This window comes from Solea solea, chromosome 19, assembly GCF_958295425.1.
Source record: "Solea solea chromosome 19, fSolSol10.1, whole genome shotgun sequence".
Taxonomy (NCBI): Eukaryota; Metazoa; Chordata; class Actinopteri; order Pleuronectiformes; family Soleidae; genus Solea; species Solea solea.
The window spans coordinates 12,655,625-12,671,114 of record NC_081152.1 but is presented as its reverse complement, the minus strand read 5'-3'; the positions used below and the strand labels follow the sequence as shown (position 1 = coordinate 12,671,114).

Here is a 15,490-nt window from a genome sequence, read left to right as displayed (position 1 = left end):
TGCTGTGTCTTTTCCCTTGCTCACATCACATGGTACAGTTGCCATTTATCAGGAGACACTTTGTGTGTGTGTGTGTGTGTGTGTGTGTGCGTGTGTGCGCGTCCGTGTGTGTGCGCGCGTGCGTGTGCGTGTGTGCGCGCTTCCCTTATTCAGACACCCAGAAAAAGCCCCTTTTGAAGAGTCTTTCATCATTAACACCAGGTTTGCTTATGTAGTTACATAAAGATGATCTAAAGGTATGTGCAGCTGCATGTAAAGGAACAAGCACACTTCAGTGGTTCAATAGCACAGCAAAGCAGTGAATAGATACACAGAACATTCACTAGGAAATGATACATACTGCTCAAGCTTAGAATGCCAACATTTCTATTAAAATGTTAAGAAAACACAACGTCAACAATTGAGTGCATTTTATTAAAACCTTTAATTACGCCTGAATAGTTTAAGTCCCATGATGCAGCTTACATGGCATAGTGAATCCAGGAATGTGGTAAATAACGGTAAAAGACTTCTATCACTGGCTCTCTCTCTCTCTCTGTCATTTCAGTTAGAATTTTCAGAATGTTCATTGTCTTTTCCCTCACTTGGTTTCATGAAAACATGAGCCTCAGGCTCTACACTCTGTCAAGTTCGACAACAAACAACACACGATGAGTGACAGCAGTTTAGGCGTGGACCTGCCGACGTGTGGATGAAGGTTTAGGATTAACAATAATCTTCTAACCCCCAGGCTGCTAATTGTATAGTGGCAAGTATTATGCATTAATATGAAACGTGCACTGTCTTTTCTGACCACTAGAGAGCACAGCAACACCATGCACACTAGAATCAGGGTAAACGCTGCCGCCTGCAGTCACTGCCAAATAACTTGAATAATGAATGATAAAAGAGTGACACACAACTCGGCTTTACACCATAAGAAAGCAAGAAAACTATGCTATAGCAAGACAAATGTAGAGTGTGTGTTTTTGGCTTTTTCCACGGCAGACATTTTTTACATGTTTTGGTCGGAGAATCACGGGTGTTAATGACAACATCAATCAATGGCTTTGTTCAGTTCCTGTCATTCAGGACAGTGTGACAGCCATTGTCACCTGTGCTTTTGCTACTGTGTGTCCTGCCATTCTATTGTAGCACAGTACATGTCTGTACTCTGGTGTCTGCTGGGGGTTTGTAAGGCCAAGACATTTGACTTACGTGGCCTATAGACAGGAGACATGTAGTGGAAAGAATGGCCCTTGATGCAACAAGGCAAGATGATACCCCATCACATGTTTGAATACTTCTTTCCTGACATCGCTCACATATTTCCTTAATATAGGGCTACGCATGACCTTACGTCACTTTCCTTTACCCAAAAATACCAGTGATCAGAATTTTGACCAGTATATCTTTAAGTTAAAAGCATTAAAGGAAAAAAAATACATAGAGCGAGACATTCAAATTTGTGTGAAATAGCAGGTGGCTACTTCTGATCTCCTCTCCCTTTCCTAAGCAAGTAAGGAAACTACGGTGGCCTTCCCATACCAGAAAGGATTGTTGTTCTTCATTTGCATAGCTCCACTTTCCACTGTTTGCCGTAAAGCATGGCAGCACAAGATGATCACCTCTGTAAAGCAGGGCCCTTGACTACAAACATAAAAATGTTATTCTAAGGCTATGAAAACAGATTTTATTTGTTTTGTTTTAAAGTGGTTATACACTTGTACAAACATACTTATGCTTTGTTTATTAAATGCTCCCAAATGTAACACAATGCACCTTTAAATCAACTTTCCTCCCTATTCTATTGCAACCAAAGCAGGTCTTTCTTGACCATAATATCCCCTCTCTAGGGATGCATGATATTGGATTTTTTGCTTGGGTCAATAACCGATACTGATACTGATATATACGTTTTTACTGCTGAGGTTATTTAGTCTCTTCCGTAGTGAAATTAACCTAGTATTTTCCTGCTAATGTCACAGCAGATGTAGATATGAATGTCCTTAATTGAGAAAAATAAATAAACGTAAAAGTTGTATAGGGCGCCAGCATAGAAGTAAAGGAGGTAGCGGCCTATTTAGCCTTCTGTAGTCGTCATCAGCAGATCTTGCTAGCTGTGTTTGCTGATATCCTACCTTATTACATATGTATATTTATATATATATGTATATATATGTATATATGTAAATATTTTCTTTCTTACTTGTATTACTTACTTGTATATTGTTTATTTGTTTGTTTATTATCTATTGTTGAGCTGCTGTAACGCCGTTTTCTCTCCACTGTGAGATAAATAAAGTTATTATCTTATCTTATCTTACATTTTAAAGCCGATATCATGCCGATAATACCTCGCATGCATTCTTACTGCTCTCAGTTGCTGCCATGTGATTGTCAGGCAGTTGGAACAGGTGTGCCATTTTAAATTAGCTGAAAAACCCATCAATGCAACAATATGCAACTCTGTGTTTGTTAGCCTCTGCTAGCTTAATACATGAAACACGTTATCATTTTCAGTTGTGTATGTCAAGTCCGTGTGTTACAAGTGTGTCTTCGTAGCAGGAGCTCAGTTACATTTTGGAAAGTACAGTAGCTTTAATAACTGCTCCGGGACGACTCATTTGTACTGTTGTATGCTTGACGACAAGCCCATGCCTGCAGTGGTGCCGCCTTCCTCCGGTCTAAACCCTGTCACTCACTCACACACACACACACTGCGGCTGAAACCTCCCCTCCCACAGGCACACACACATACACACACAAACACACACACACACAAACGGGGCTGTCTTATATACGGAAGTTTCAGTTCCGCTCACTTCACTTTACTTCGTAAACTGACAAGGGACGGACCAAAGTCACGCTTCTTCTTCTCCCTCTGTCTCTGTGTGAGCGAACACCAGATCCGGCTTCACAAGCAAGGTGAGCACCCAACACTACACCTGACCACGAAGGTCCACTCCTCGGGGGGGGGAAGTTACATCGTTGTTTCACTGCTTTATGTTGCGGTCCTTTTCCTAAAATTACAATTTATAGAATCAATATAATCCTTGGTGGAGTGCTACGTGAGTTAGCATCAGTCTACACATGTGATTTTGACGTTTAACTGACGTTAGAAGTCAGTTACAGTGCGAGAGAGAGAGCGAAAATGCTGTGATAATGTCAGACATGTGTTTAATGTCACACCCACTGAGGCAATGCAAAGACACATTAATGTTCATTTTCCGTGAGAGGAAATTAGTAATGCAGGGTGGTGCAGAAATACAATTATTATATTACACACGAGTAATTATTGCTTTGATTCATAACAGTGTTGTTAATATCACAGACAGGAGTTGCCTTTGTTTCTGAACTCTTATTACACTAACACACATTCCACACAGATAATGAGGTGTTTTTTTTGTATGTGTGTTACTGATGTGGAACAAATATGTGAGCAAGTGTCTGATAATGTCAGGCTGGGACAAGTTGTCCCCCTGATAAGGTGGTGTAGTTTCACCAGATTTCACAAAGATTTATTTTATTAATTACAAGTCGCGTGTATTCACTGTGGCACCCGCTAACCTTCTCTGTTATGGACAGTTATGTAGAGTATTGTGAAAACCCTTGTCACTAGGTGAGTCAACATGTCCTGTTGGAGATGATGTCACTGTTGTCTCCTGGAGCATTGTGAAATGAGCATGACATACACACAGGGACTTTAAACTCTGCTGACCTGGGTGGGATTGATCAAGTAACAAATAAACAACCTTTGCTTACACCACGTTAAAGCTTCATATTGAAAATGCTGCTATTGTTTTCAACTGTGACCAATAATTTACCCCAAATGTCCCCCCAAATATATTATATGCAGTTTAAATGTAGTATCAGACTATGTGGACAGCCACCCGACTAAACAAGTTGATAAAAAAAAAGTGTGCTATAAGAACATATGCAAGTCTGAGCCAGTAGAAGCATTTCACATTTGGCCCGTGCTGAAAGGATTGTGTTTTAATCTCGCTTTTGGTGTGAAAGTGCTGAAATATTGAGCACAATCAAGTACCATTATGACAGGAACCAGAAAGATAAGGCCCACGTGGAAAAATACCCACATTTGTGCTCGTAATAGGCTGGATAAAGAGGCTGATGTCGGTGGTGCTGATAAAATTTTTTGTGTGGAGTCCAACTGTTTTCTTTTGTGTGGGAACACTGAAAAGGTGTGTCTACTCATGTCTATGCATGATATCACGGGGGACTGCGCAGCAAGCAGTGACATGAGGTGAGCTTTCATGTTTGTCCTCTCTGTATTATATAAAAAAAGAAATGCTGGTGATATACACGTAGGTCTAGCCTAACAAATTTCAGCAACTGTGAAATCTCATACTGAAGGAATCTGTGGTGGACGACCAACAGAGCAATTCAATGCTATCTATTCCTCAAGGGTGATTTTCTTTAAACAATAGCAACACGTCCTCAAGCCGTGACTCTTGGATCAAAGCACAACATTTATGTCCAGTGTGTGTGTGTGTGTGTGTGTGTGTGTGTGTGTGTGTGTCATGTCACTCAGTGTCTGCCAGTATTCAAAGTTCAAAGTGGTAAACAAAACTTGCAACAGTGTTAAAGTTGTGGCTGAGTTCCTTAGTTTGTGGTCAGGGCGTAAACAGCTTTCATGACTGCTTGGAAAAGTTGGTTGATGAGTTCAGCTCCACCGCGCTGCAGTAAAACCATAAAGTCTTTTATTACGAACACAGTCTGTTTTTACACAGGGGTGTGTTTCAGATAATGCTGCTAACATGGCCTGAAGTGCAGGGATGAGCTGATACGATACTCGGTATCAGTATTGGTCTAATATTGGGTCAAAATCACTGGATTGGATAGCAGACAGATACAAAGGTGAAATCCATATTGTAAATAAAAATCAGCAACAGCGTTTTAGCTGAGTGTGGGCTTTTTATTTCGTCTTCATGGGAGAAGAACATATGTTACACGGCTGGAGAATTAAGGTTTTGAAATGACTCGGCACTAATGTGTTGTTAACTGCTTCATAGTTCAAAAGATCTAAAATGATCGGCCTAATGTTGGTATTGGTAGATACTGTAGATTGTGATATCGTGCCATCCCCACTGAAGTGCATAGGGCTTAGCGATTTGGATTGTGATTTTGCAGTGTGAGCTGATTGCATTGTTTCAAAATTGCATTTTTGATTTGACAATGTTTAGTTTGGCCCTGTTGCATATAGGTTGAATTTCTTTGTGACAGCTCTTTGTAAATATTGCTTTGTAATCTTCCCAACAAATAAGTGCCGGGGCGCTCAGGTCAACTCTGGGTCACCTTGAAGAAAGGACAGCTGTCTTGTTTACTGTCTTATTATAGACTCACATGTTCTAGATGGGTGTGTGTGTGTGTGTTTGGATGCATTAGCTTGATTGTGAAAGTGCATCCAAAGCACGAACAGTAGAGCTTTGTTTGCCCTTCACTTTCCAGGTGTTAAGCTCCACCCTGCAACTTTCACATGTGATTTTATTTCGTCTCCCTCACCTCCCCACACACTTTTATGGCTTCTACACTTTAAAGAGCCTGTTCTCCTGCAGGCGTGATGATGATTCAGCGCGCAGGCCGACCCCTCTGCTTTGATTTGTGTCTCATACAAGTGACCAGTACAACAGGTGGTGCTGTGTCCCTGAGGGCATTCGTGATGGCAACGTGACTTACAATCTCATAATGACATGCTTCTGGGATTACAACAATCCAATCCAATCCAACTTTATGTGTAAGGCATTTTAAAACAACCACAGTGGACCAACCAAAGTGCTGCACAGAATAATACATGGTGACAGAACAAAAAAAAAGACATATGGGCTCATATGGGGCAATAAAATGCATCTAGAAAACAAATTAAATGAGTTAAAAGACATAAAACATGGGTAAAAGTAACAGCCATACAATAAAAACAAAAAGGCTTTATAAGTCATGCAATACACATTTTACTAAAGATGCATGTTTTCTCTGCTTTTACCAGCAAATGTAAATATAATTATTATTGTCATGTCCTATGTCCTAAGTCATTTTCCCCTGTAATTGCAATGTGCTGTCGAAGACATGTAATTCTCATGGGTTAGCCTTTGATGTCATGTTTTCATATCCACATCCTCTCTTTAGAAGGGCAAAGGTAATACATACTGCATATTTCCACAGGCTTTTTTCCCTTCTGAATATGTGCAGAGAGAGACACACACACACATACAGGGACTAAAATGTTTCGCTAAATACACACCACAATCTGTCACACAAAAGACTAATGTGTCCTGCAAAATATGCTATACTCGTTTCCTTTGTCATCAACATAATAAAGAGTCGTGATTCTTAAAAGCGCAACATGTGATTGCACTTAACCTCATTGTCGCTTCCAATAAATTGCACGCAGCTTCAGTTTTTCAGGAAAAGCGGAATGCATGACAGGCAGGACTTAAATCAGTGCAACTCAACAGCGCGTGGAATATTTTTTTACGGCTCCAAACTGTCTTTTCCGTGTCCCACCTTTGAAACTGTCAGTTTAATTTACACGCACCTTTGTGTAATAAAGGAATGTTATCCGTAACCACCCATGAAGGAGTACAAGTAATGATGCATTATTGCAATTAGCCATTGCTAATTGTCAAGGCAGCGCAAACCTGTCCCACAGTAAAAACCTGAGCTGGCAGTGGACATGTACGGTGTTATGGACCACAATTATCTGTAGAAAGACTGATTTGTTGTGCACTTGGATTAAACAAGTGGCGTAGCAAAATGTGAGAGCGCTAACCCTATTTTATATCAAGGTTTCAATCTCTCAATCATAATTTTATAAACATTTCTAAACCTCCGGGATGATTGATGATTCTGGCTCAGGCCGGCTCACCACATCACAACTCACTGTGAAAATGAAAACCAAACATTTGCCCAGTCTTTTGGAGAGAAAAAAATGGAGATATGTCTGCCTTCCAAGGCCTAACACTTTCACTCTCCTCTGGTTTGTTTCTGCTTGTGTATGTAAGCGCACTGGGATTAAATTGTGTTTCTTTTGCATTATGTGCTAAGTCCAAGCAACTAATTATAAACCGTGGACAGGCATTCAGTTGCGACATATTCTCATGTTCCTACAGGAAACTGGGTAATTGGGTAACTTTTTGTTGGACTATATTTCTCAGCAGTGAGTTCAGGGAAAGGTCATTTACGGAGATGATTTACGTGAAATGCACAACCAGCATCGCTAATGTGGGATTCTTTAGGTTTATATAGATGAGGAAAATAAAGCATCATCGATCTTTACTTCTTGTCTAAATGCCTTGTTAGATGTGTCCTTTCCATGCTCAGTGCTGTCACTGGGAGTTCTTTGACATCTACACACATTGTGTGTGTGTGAAATCCTGCGAGTCTCACCTCATTATAAGTTATGTCTGATGTCTTTGTTTACTTGTCCAGCGCGCCTGTTGAGCAGTAAAGATGATTTAATGTGTACATGGTGGAGGCCCAGTATGTGAACGGTTTTGTGGACGACTGTTACGAGACAGTTACACTTTAGTTGACGTAGCTTCTGTGGGAACATTTAAGTGAGCAACATAACTGTGAAAGTGTAAGTGTATCTGCTTAAATAAAGTTGATGATAATCGCTCACTGAGATGGAAAATAACGCACATGTTTGACTTAAAAAGAATATGCAATTTACACTGGCAAGAAATATGTATCTGTATAGCAGAGGATGATCATACACAGTAGTCGTTTAATGTGCTTTACAGAAATTAACGTTGAACTTTATGCAAATAAAAAAAGAAAGAAAGCTCAACTGTATAAATAGTTGCTGTACACAAGTTGACGCATTGTTTACTTGGATTCTTTGTATTCCTGTTAGTATCCCCCCTTCCCCTCCCTTCACAGTTGCTTTTGTGTTTGTTCTGTCTCTGTGTAATCTCTGTCTTAATGGATTATGCCCCTCATATTATTGATTCATGCCCAGTTGAGCATAAAATATGTGTTGTCTTGTCTCCAGGTGAATCATGAGCAGCTACAGTGTCACCCTGGCCGGCCCTGCCCCCTGGGGCTTCAGACTGCAAGGGGGGAAGGACTTCTGTCTGCCCCTCACCATCTCACGGGTGAGTGGGACACACACACACACACCCACACACCCACACACCACTGATGTGCCCTTCACTTCATGACAGTCACCTCTGAGGAATGCTATTCACGCTCGCTATGCCAATGGCCTCGTCACTGAAGTGCACGCACCACTCGTCACCTGTGTGACACTCATTGCTGGATTTAGACACCTTCTTATTCGACCCCTTCATGGTCTTGACCTGTCACCTGTCGAGGGATGTTACAGTAATGGTGCATAACTACAACATCCATCAATTAAAAAAACAAAACAAAAAAAAACCTGTGACTTTTCCGATGACCTTTCAGGATACATTTGGAGGATTAAGATGCTAGCCGCTAACAGCTGCTGTCGTTTTCGGTCATTCGCATGAGGGATAGTGTTAAGAGTCCCGGGCATTAGTACTGATGTGAGACACAGGAGACAATGTGTACCGTGTCTGCAGTGGGAGCAACCGAACCTGTCCTTAAACAGCTCATTATACTGAAACTCTAGAAAGCCACAGAGGTTCTGTAATAGCTATCTGGGACTTTGGGCCACATAAATTCCAAGTGAGTTGATGTGTCGAGCCCTGCCTGGGCTGGGGGGAAAGGAGGGCTGCTGCAAAGACCACTTCTTTGAAAGAAAAACATGCCTGCATATACTGCACTGTATGTCAAAAATCCAGCCTATACATAGTAACAGTTTTAATGACCACAGTGCAAGGGTTATCTGGTGTAAAAACACTGATCGTGGCATAAATCCAACTCAGGAAGTGCAGCTGAGTTTAATGCTGCTTTGTTGTGAGACGGCCTATTTAAACCCAAAGGGTTTCTGAAATGTCTCAAATTATACTAACGTGCTTCTTGTCAAACAGGTTTAAAAGTAGGCAGCTTGTCCTCCTTTATCAGTATGGTCTGTGCTTTTTTTAATTTTTTTATTTTTTTCCACTCCCAACTGCTTCCTGTTATGTAATTGTAATCTCAATGTCATGACCAAGGTAAGTGCCTCAGTGTTTATTTGTTGGCAGGATCAGTTACAACAGGAACGTTATGGCCCGGGAAGAGAAGTGACTTTTCTCAAGTGGAAATGTATGTGTTAGGACGTGATTACACAAAAGGGTACGAAAAGGCCAGCATAGCTGTTCAGACTATTTTTATGCCACTATGATAATAATGGTAGTGGCATGTCGCTGTCAGTAGACATCTTGTCTTCATATCTAAAGAACAATACGCTTATTAAGGACGGCCACACTCGTCACCTGATAAGATGTTGGCGTTGCCTCAAATATAAAATGTATTAAAAAACAAAACAAAAACTAAGCCTCTTCAAACTGTCAAATTTGCCTCTGCTGCTCTTTCGAACACTAAAAAAATCTAATCTTTATCATCCTGTGAAATAAGAATCCTTATATTTGCTTTAATAAGTGCACGCCAATGTGTAAAACCTACATGAAAACATAAATCCAGGTGTTTACCCGACCCGTTATGTTCTGATAGTGTAACGTTAAAAGATCATTTAAAAACATAATAATGAGAAAGAGGAGAAAAACCTGACAGAAACACCGCTTCTATTAAAATCGCAAGTGCATGTAATAGGGAAGTTCCGACATATGCTTTTTGGTGGCTTGCGGTTACCTCTGGACCATGACAGATTTGAATGCCTCCTGTGACCAGCAGCAATCATGTGTTGTTGAGTCATTGGTGGTCTGGGGCACGTCGTACTCTCGGCAACATGACATGACAAACAGCGAACGGCTTAAGAGTTCTGATCACTGTCCTGAGGACAGGGGTCACTCTTCCTTCTATCTATTTATACCAGGATGTTGTTGTCACATAGACACAGCCAACATATACAGTATGTAATGCACAATGTTGTTGTTGTTTACATGCATTTTTCTAAATATAACATCTGTTTTATGTCTGTATCATTAGCCTTTTTTTGGTCCATAAAATGTCAGAGAGTTGCGAATCACGTTCACCTTTTAACAGCGAGCGTATCGCAGACGACATTACCGTAATTACACAATGGTTTGTGCTATCGGACAAATTCCAACGGTTTGTGAAAGCTGAGAAGTTGCAAGTCAAAGCCAAACATGTGGTTATTATGGCAGTTTTACTCCAGCTGTTGTCACAAGAGAGGGAAGAGTTGGAAAAACACCTGTACATAGTTTCCAGTTTTTGGCCTGTTTTTGACATTGAGACAAAAACTCAAACAAATGTTATTTTATGTTGTTGTTTTATACTGTAAAAATGTAATAAGCAAAATCTGGTACAACTACAGTGTTTGTTTTTTTTAATATATTTTTTAGTTTTGCTTCATTTTAAATTGTTAATACACTATTTTAACATGCAGTAAATTGTTAATAACTGCCTGATATTGCAGATATATTTTTTGTGCTTAATATAAGCAAAAAAAGCTGTAGCAGACCTCGGTTTAACCCCTCAAATGTCACAGAGGTGCAATGAAACCAGGTCATGTTCACATTTAAGAAGCTGAAATCACAGAAATTGCTTTTATTTCTATGTTTCTGGGTTTTATTTAATAGTAAGTTATTAACAAATTGTTCAATCAATTAAAATGCAATTGCAATCCCACTTTATATTGACTGCATATGTATACAAAGGGAAAAGTTAGTCAGCGGAAAGGTACATACATGGAAACATCTGCCAGCAGTTACTTCAGCTCAATCATTAGATGAATGACTCGAAAATTGGGGCGACCGCAGGCCTATTTTCAGCTTCATTAGATGCCAACAATGCTAAATAGACTTTTAGAGTAAAGATTGAGCATGTGCGTCGATCACATTAAAGCTTGTATTTATTTTTGCCTGCGTGGATGTAATAGCTGTGGAATAATAATGTAATGACTTAACATATGCTTTCCATATGTGACGGATCCAAAGATTGTATGTGTGTAATTTAAGGCTGGTCGCTCATGACAAGACAACCACTGTTGCATTAACGCTAAATAAATGTATGACTTGGCAGTACATGTTGCACTATAGCATGAATTGTGTGCATTGTGTGATTTCAGTTGCGGTGTCGGCGGCAATAATTGCAAAAAAACAACTGCACAAAGGTCGTCATAACAACCGGATAGATGGGACATTAGGGCCTTACATGAAAAAACAGTGGAAACCCCGACTGTGACATGTATTAGAGAGATAACCTCATACTGTTATTGCTTTTGTGTCAAGGGTTAAAACGTGTATTTGTTTGACTAATTCTGAGATTAAAGTTTAAACAGAGACCACCCAGCGTGCTTGTTATGTGCGTTATATGTGGTTTTCTCTTTCTTTCCATCCTTGTTGACAGATTCCCACTAACAAATTCAACTGATTTGCCACTGGTGTGCTGTTATAGCACTTTTGACGAAAGCTATAAAAAGAGATACTCGTACACATGTGTCCGTGTCTGTCCACGTCTGGTTTACAGTGGGTCACGATAAGGTCAGCGCAGTGAAACCTCTCCTTGCTTTTTTTCCACTGACCGGTCCACTTCCCCTTCTTGTCTTTTGCCTCCTTTTGTTTGCTGTCTCAGTGGCATGTGATACTTTGTGAAAACATAACAGTTGCTAAATTTAGCCCCGTGTTTGCACGGGGCTCCGTACCACCAGATGTTTTCTTTTCATGCAACCACCTTTATTTTTTCATATGGTGCAGCTATATCCCGCGCGTTATTCGATAAGCATGTGTCGAGCGACAATGAGGATAACGTCCAGTGATATTAAGCTATTTGAGGTATTTTGGAGAAGTATTAATATCAGCATCTCATATAACATGGGTTGTGTTCCTGACAGCGTATGACACAGTGTTTGCTTATTGTAAGTTTCCTTCATAACAAAGATTGATGTGCTTTGCTTTGTCTGATATTCAATGTTAATGTTTGTTTTATATCAGATAGAAATGATAATGATAATAATAATAAATTGAAGTTTAGAAAAACTCCCTCGGCATTTCAAATAAGGGAGTCACATAACTTGTGGTCTTGTGCTTCGGCTGCCAAAAGAGTTTCTGTTAAGTTGTCTGTCTTTCTAATTCTCTCTCCTGCATGAAATCTCATAAACATTTTAACACAGATACTAATTTCTGGGTCCTGACGAAGTGCTCAGGTTACATGTGGGTTTCGTATAAAAATGAAATCTGCAGTATGTGTTTGATCCTCGGATGATTTCTCTGGTGTCAGTCTCCAGTTGTATCGCGGCATCTGCTTTCAATCGCCCTTCCCGACGCACTGTGGCAGAGTTATAAAGAAGCTATCACTTGATTTTGATTTAGATCACTCACTCAGTTTTCCTTTTTGATGGAATCCACTTTGTCTCTGTTGGAGACAGCGCGCTCCTCAGAATAGCAGAAGCCCATATGGTACACATTCAAGGACACAGAGGAGAAGCCCTGCAGACTTTTCATATGAGTGCGGCTGGAACTACAACCCACATTTACTGCCCGGTGACAGTGATAACAGCGATAGTGGAGCTCGATTACAGACTTCACATGATGCTTAACACACCTCTCAACTCCAGACCATTTAATATCCTCACTTATAGTGAAAATTACAGTCTCCCGTGCCCAGTATTAGCATTCAAGTGCCTTTTAAGAGTAATGTTGCGGTACCCGTGGTGTTTTCAATTCTGCTCACACCGAATTCACCCTGTGATAAAGCATTTTTACATCTGTGTGGTTATTATTACACTATAGGACACTTCTATAGCCGGTAGGTGAAAGGTAATAATTATCTTGCCATTGTGATTGGTAGAAAGCCCTAAAACCCAGAGGGAAAACGTGCAGAGTGGAATGAAAACCTCGGATGGAGTTATAAACCAGCACTGACACTTCACCATGTGTGTCTGGAAAAAACTTTCAAATATCATCTTCCTACACATTGCTATTCAGCCCGGGTTTGTTTCTGACCTGGCTGAAGCTCATTCAGTATTCAGTGAGGGCTCGGCACTGCTTTTGTGCTGTTTTGTTTGTGTTGTCATGGCGATTTGTCTAAGAGCTCCAATGCAGGTCTGCCTGGCATCTCGTTTTTTTTTTTCCCTCCCCCCCCTGCCCCGACTGATGCAGTTAAAGACAGGGGTCAAACCATGACAACCACCGGTGTGCCTCTGTTCAAGTGTGCTTAATTGGGACGTTTGGTTTGGTGGAAAAGAGCACTTGCCATTTTTGCTCCCTCCCAACTGTTGTCTCCTCCGTTAACGTGCGCCACTCTGCTCCTCTTAACTGCTGCAGTGGTGCAGGTGTGCAGCTTTGAAGTGCTTAGTCAACAGCAACTTCTTTTAATTAGAAAGCGCAAGTGAGTCAGTCTGCTTTTGTGAGGGTATAATGATGGACTCGAGTCTTTCCCATATAAGGTCCTCCACCATCATTCTCCTCTCCAGACGTGACACACAGGCCTTCAGCCTCCACCGCAAGACACTTCCTGTAACATGACTTCTGAAATGTGAAATGACCACAGTGCTCTTCCTTCCTCCATAATTTCACAGGAGACAGGAAATTACAAACTTCGCGGCAGGGACGATGTTTAGTATTCAAATGTGCGCTTACGTGTTATCTTAACCACGTTACCAGTTTGTCTTTACTCCACAAAGCTGCGTCGATAGTGAACCTCTTGAGTTTAATTAGATTTGTGTGACTTATTTGACGTTTTATTGTATTATAGCTTTAAATACCATTATTAAGTCCGTCTCTTTCTGGGATCACAAGACATACCTACTTCTTCTACAGATGTGAAACATGCCCAAAAGGCAAATGGTCTTGCCTTGACACTACAGTCACATGCACAGGCAACAAAAAACTAAATAAAGAGCTAATTTTTCTCTTTTCCCAGTCTTCATCCAGCAAACTGTCAAACCTCTTCTGACTCACGAGTTCCTCCACAATGACATTTTAAATTAGGGCTGTTTTTCTAGCTAATAGTAATCATAATGAACAGCGTTCTGTTTGATCTCCGACAAGCCCTCAGCACAATCCAGAATCAGCAGAATCCACCAGTGTGTTGTGTGTCAAATTCAACGTACAGTTGTTGGAGCCGGAGCAGAGGATGTGCAGTGGAACAACTGGTAACTGTGCGGCAGTAAAAAAAAAATCGACAGTGTGGAGAGGAGCACAGCAGCAACACCGTTATGTGGCTGGAATCCCATTCATGTAAAAGCAGTTGGAAAGAAGGGTCTTTCTCTGCCAAAGGAACACAAAGGACTCCAACAGGCTTTACACTCTTTAGATTAAGTGGTTTTCTTTTATCCTTTATGAGCCCGCCGCTCCCTCCATTTAAAAAGTTAAAATGTACAAACTTTGATTGAGTGCACATCTTGCATAATACAATGTTTTTGACAATGTGTAGTAAAAGCTTATTGCAAAAACATCCTGCTCTCATGAGGGAGCGCCGGCGTAGCACAGCCAAAGTTCTAGCTCATTAGTTATCTGCTCACTGTCCTGAGAGCCTCAGCTCGCCCTGATTTATATGTATAGACTGCAAATTCCGGGGATTCTTACTGAAACAGCCATTTGTCTTGTACAGTATATCCGTGACAATTTTAGTGAAAGGAATCGCTATTTTCTCAAGTGCTCTCTCTCTCTCTGTCTGTCTGCTGCAGATTAAAGCATCAGGCGTCGAGCAGAAAGAAAAACATCTGTCTGAGAAAGTTTCAAGAGTCCATTTCTCTCTCCACCTCTAGAAATAGGACATGTTTGAGGAATGAGCGTGTGTAGAGTTATGCAGCGCCGTCCTCTCTCACATCCCTACAAGGACAGAGCTTGTCATTCTCCCTCTGTCTCTCACACACACACACACACACTGAGGGGGAGACATGTCCCAGGGACATGTTCATTCAACAGTCCTTCACCTGCTTTACTCTGCTGTTGACCTTCCGGGGGCCACACGGTGAACTGCTGTGATCCCTCACTCTCTTTATTGGCGCAGTGAGTGATTATTTTTTTTAACCAAAATGAAATGAGTCAGGACAGACTCACAAGTGAAAGTTGACAGGTGTCTCTGTGAGTCCGTGTCAGACATTGTGAGTCAGTTGAAGCTTTGTGCATGCCTGTGTATAGCGAGCATCGTGGGCCCTTTGTGCGTCACACTTGGCATGCAGCCGCGCCATAGGCTTCCGAGATGCTGGTATGCATACATCAACCGCAGACGGTTGATGCACATTCGGCCCCGGCGCCTGCCGATCTTACTTGATAATGATGCAAGGAACTCCAGAGAAATGAGTGGGTCGCTGCCACCCCCGCTTTGTCACTTCCTCATTCTTTCTCCCTCTCCCTCCCACTCTCTTCCCTAGTTTGTCTGTGTGAGGGTTGACACAATGGTATATTGTTTATGTCCGGGGCTCATTTAAAACGCTCACCATTAACTAACCTGGAAACATTCTTTCGGTAATTGGATGATGGAATATCTTCTGATAATATCT

The 15,490-nt window shown here is 41.1% G+C and overlaps 1 protein-coding gene across 4 annotated transcripts in view; it reads left to right on the top strand.

Moving 5' to 3' along the window:
- The first annotated feature begins 2,720 nt into the window (after positions 1 to 2,720).
- The window catches only part of pdlim5b (PDZ and LIM domain 5b), a 34,187-nt gene continuing 21,417 nt past the window's right edge, over positions 2,721 to 15,490 (top strand). For 3 of the 4 annotated variants that reach the window (XM_058617302.1, XM_058617300.1, XM_058617298.1), the window contains exons 1-2: positions 2,722 to 2,907; positions 7,991 to 8,093. In XM_058617302.1, the coding sequence (XP_058473285.1) occupies positions 7,998 to 8,093 (96 nt within the window). In that variant the 5' untranslated portion in view covers positions 2,722 to 2,907; positions 7,991 to 7,997. Of the gene's footprint in view, positions 2,908 to 7,990; positions 8,094 to 15,490 lie in introns of all 4 variants that reach the window. The other variant, XM_058617299.1, reaches the window with a different exon arrangement.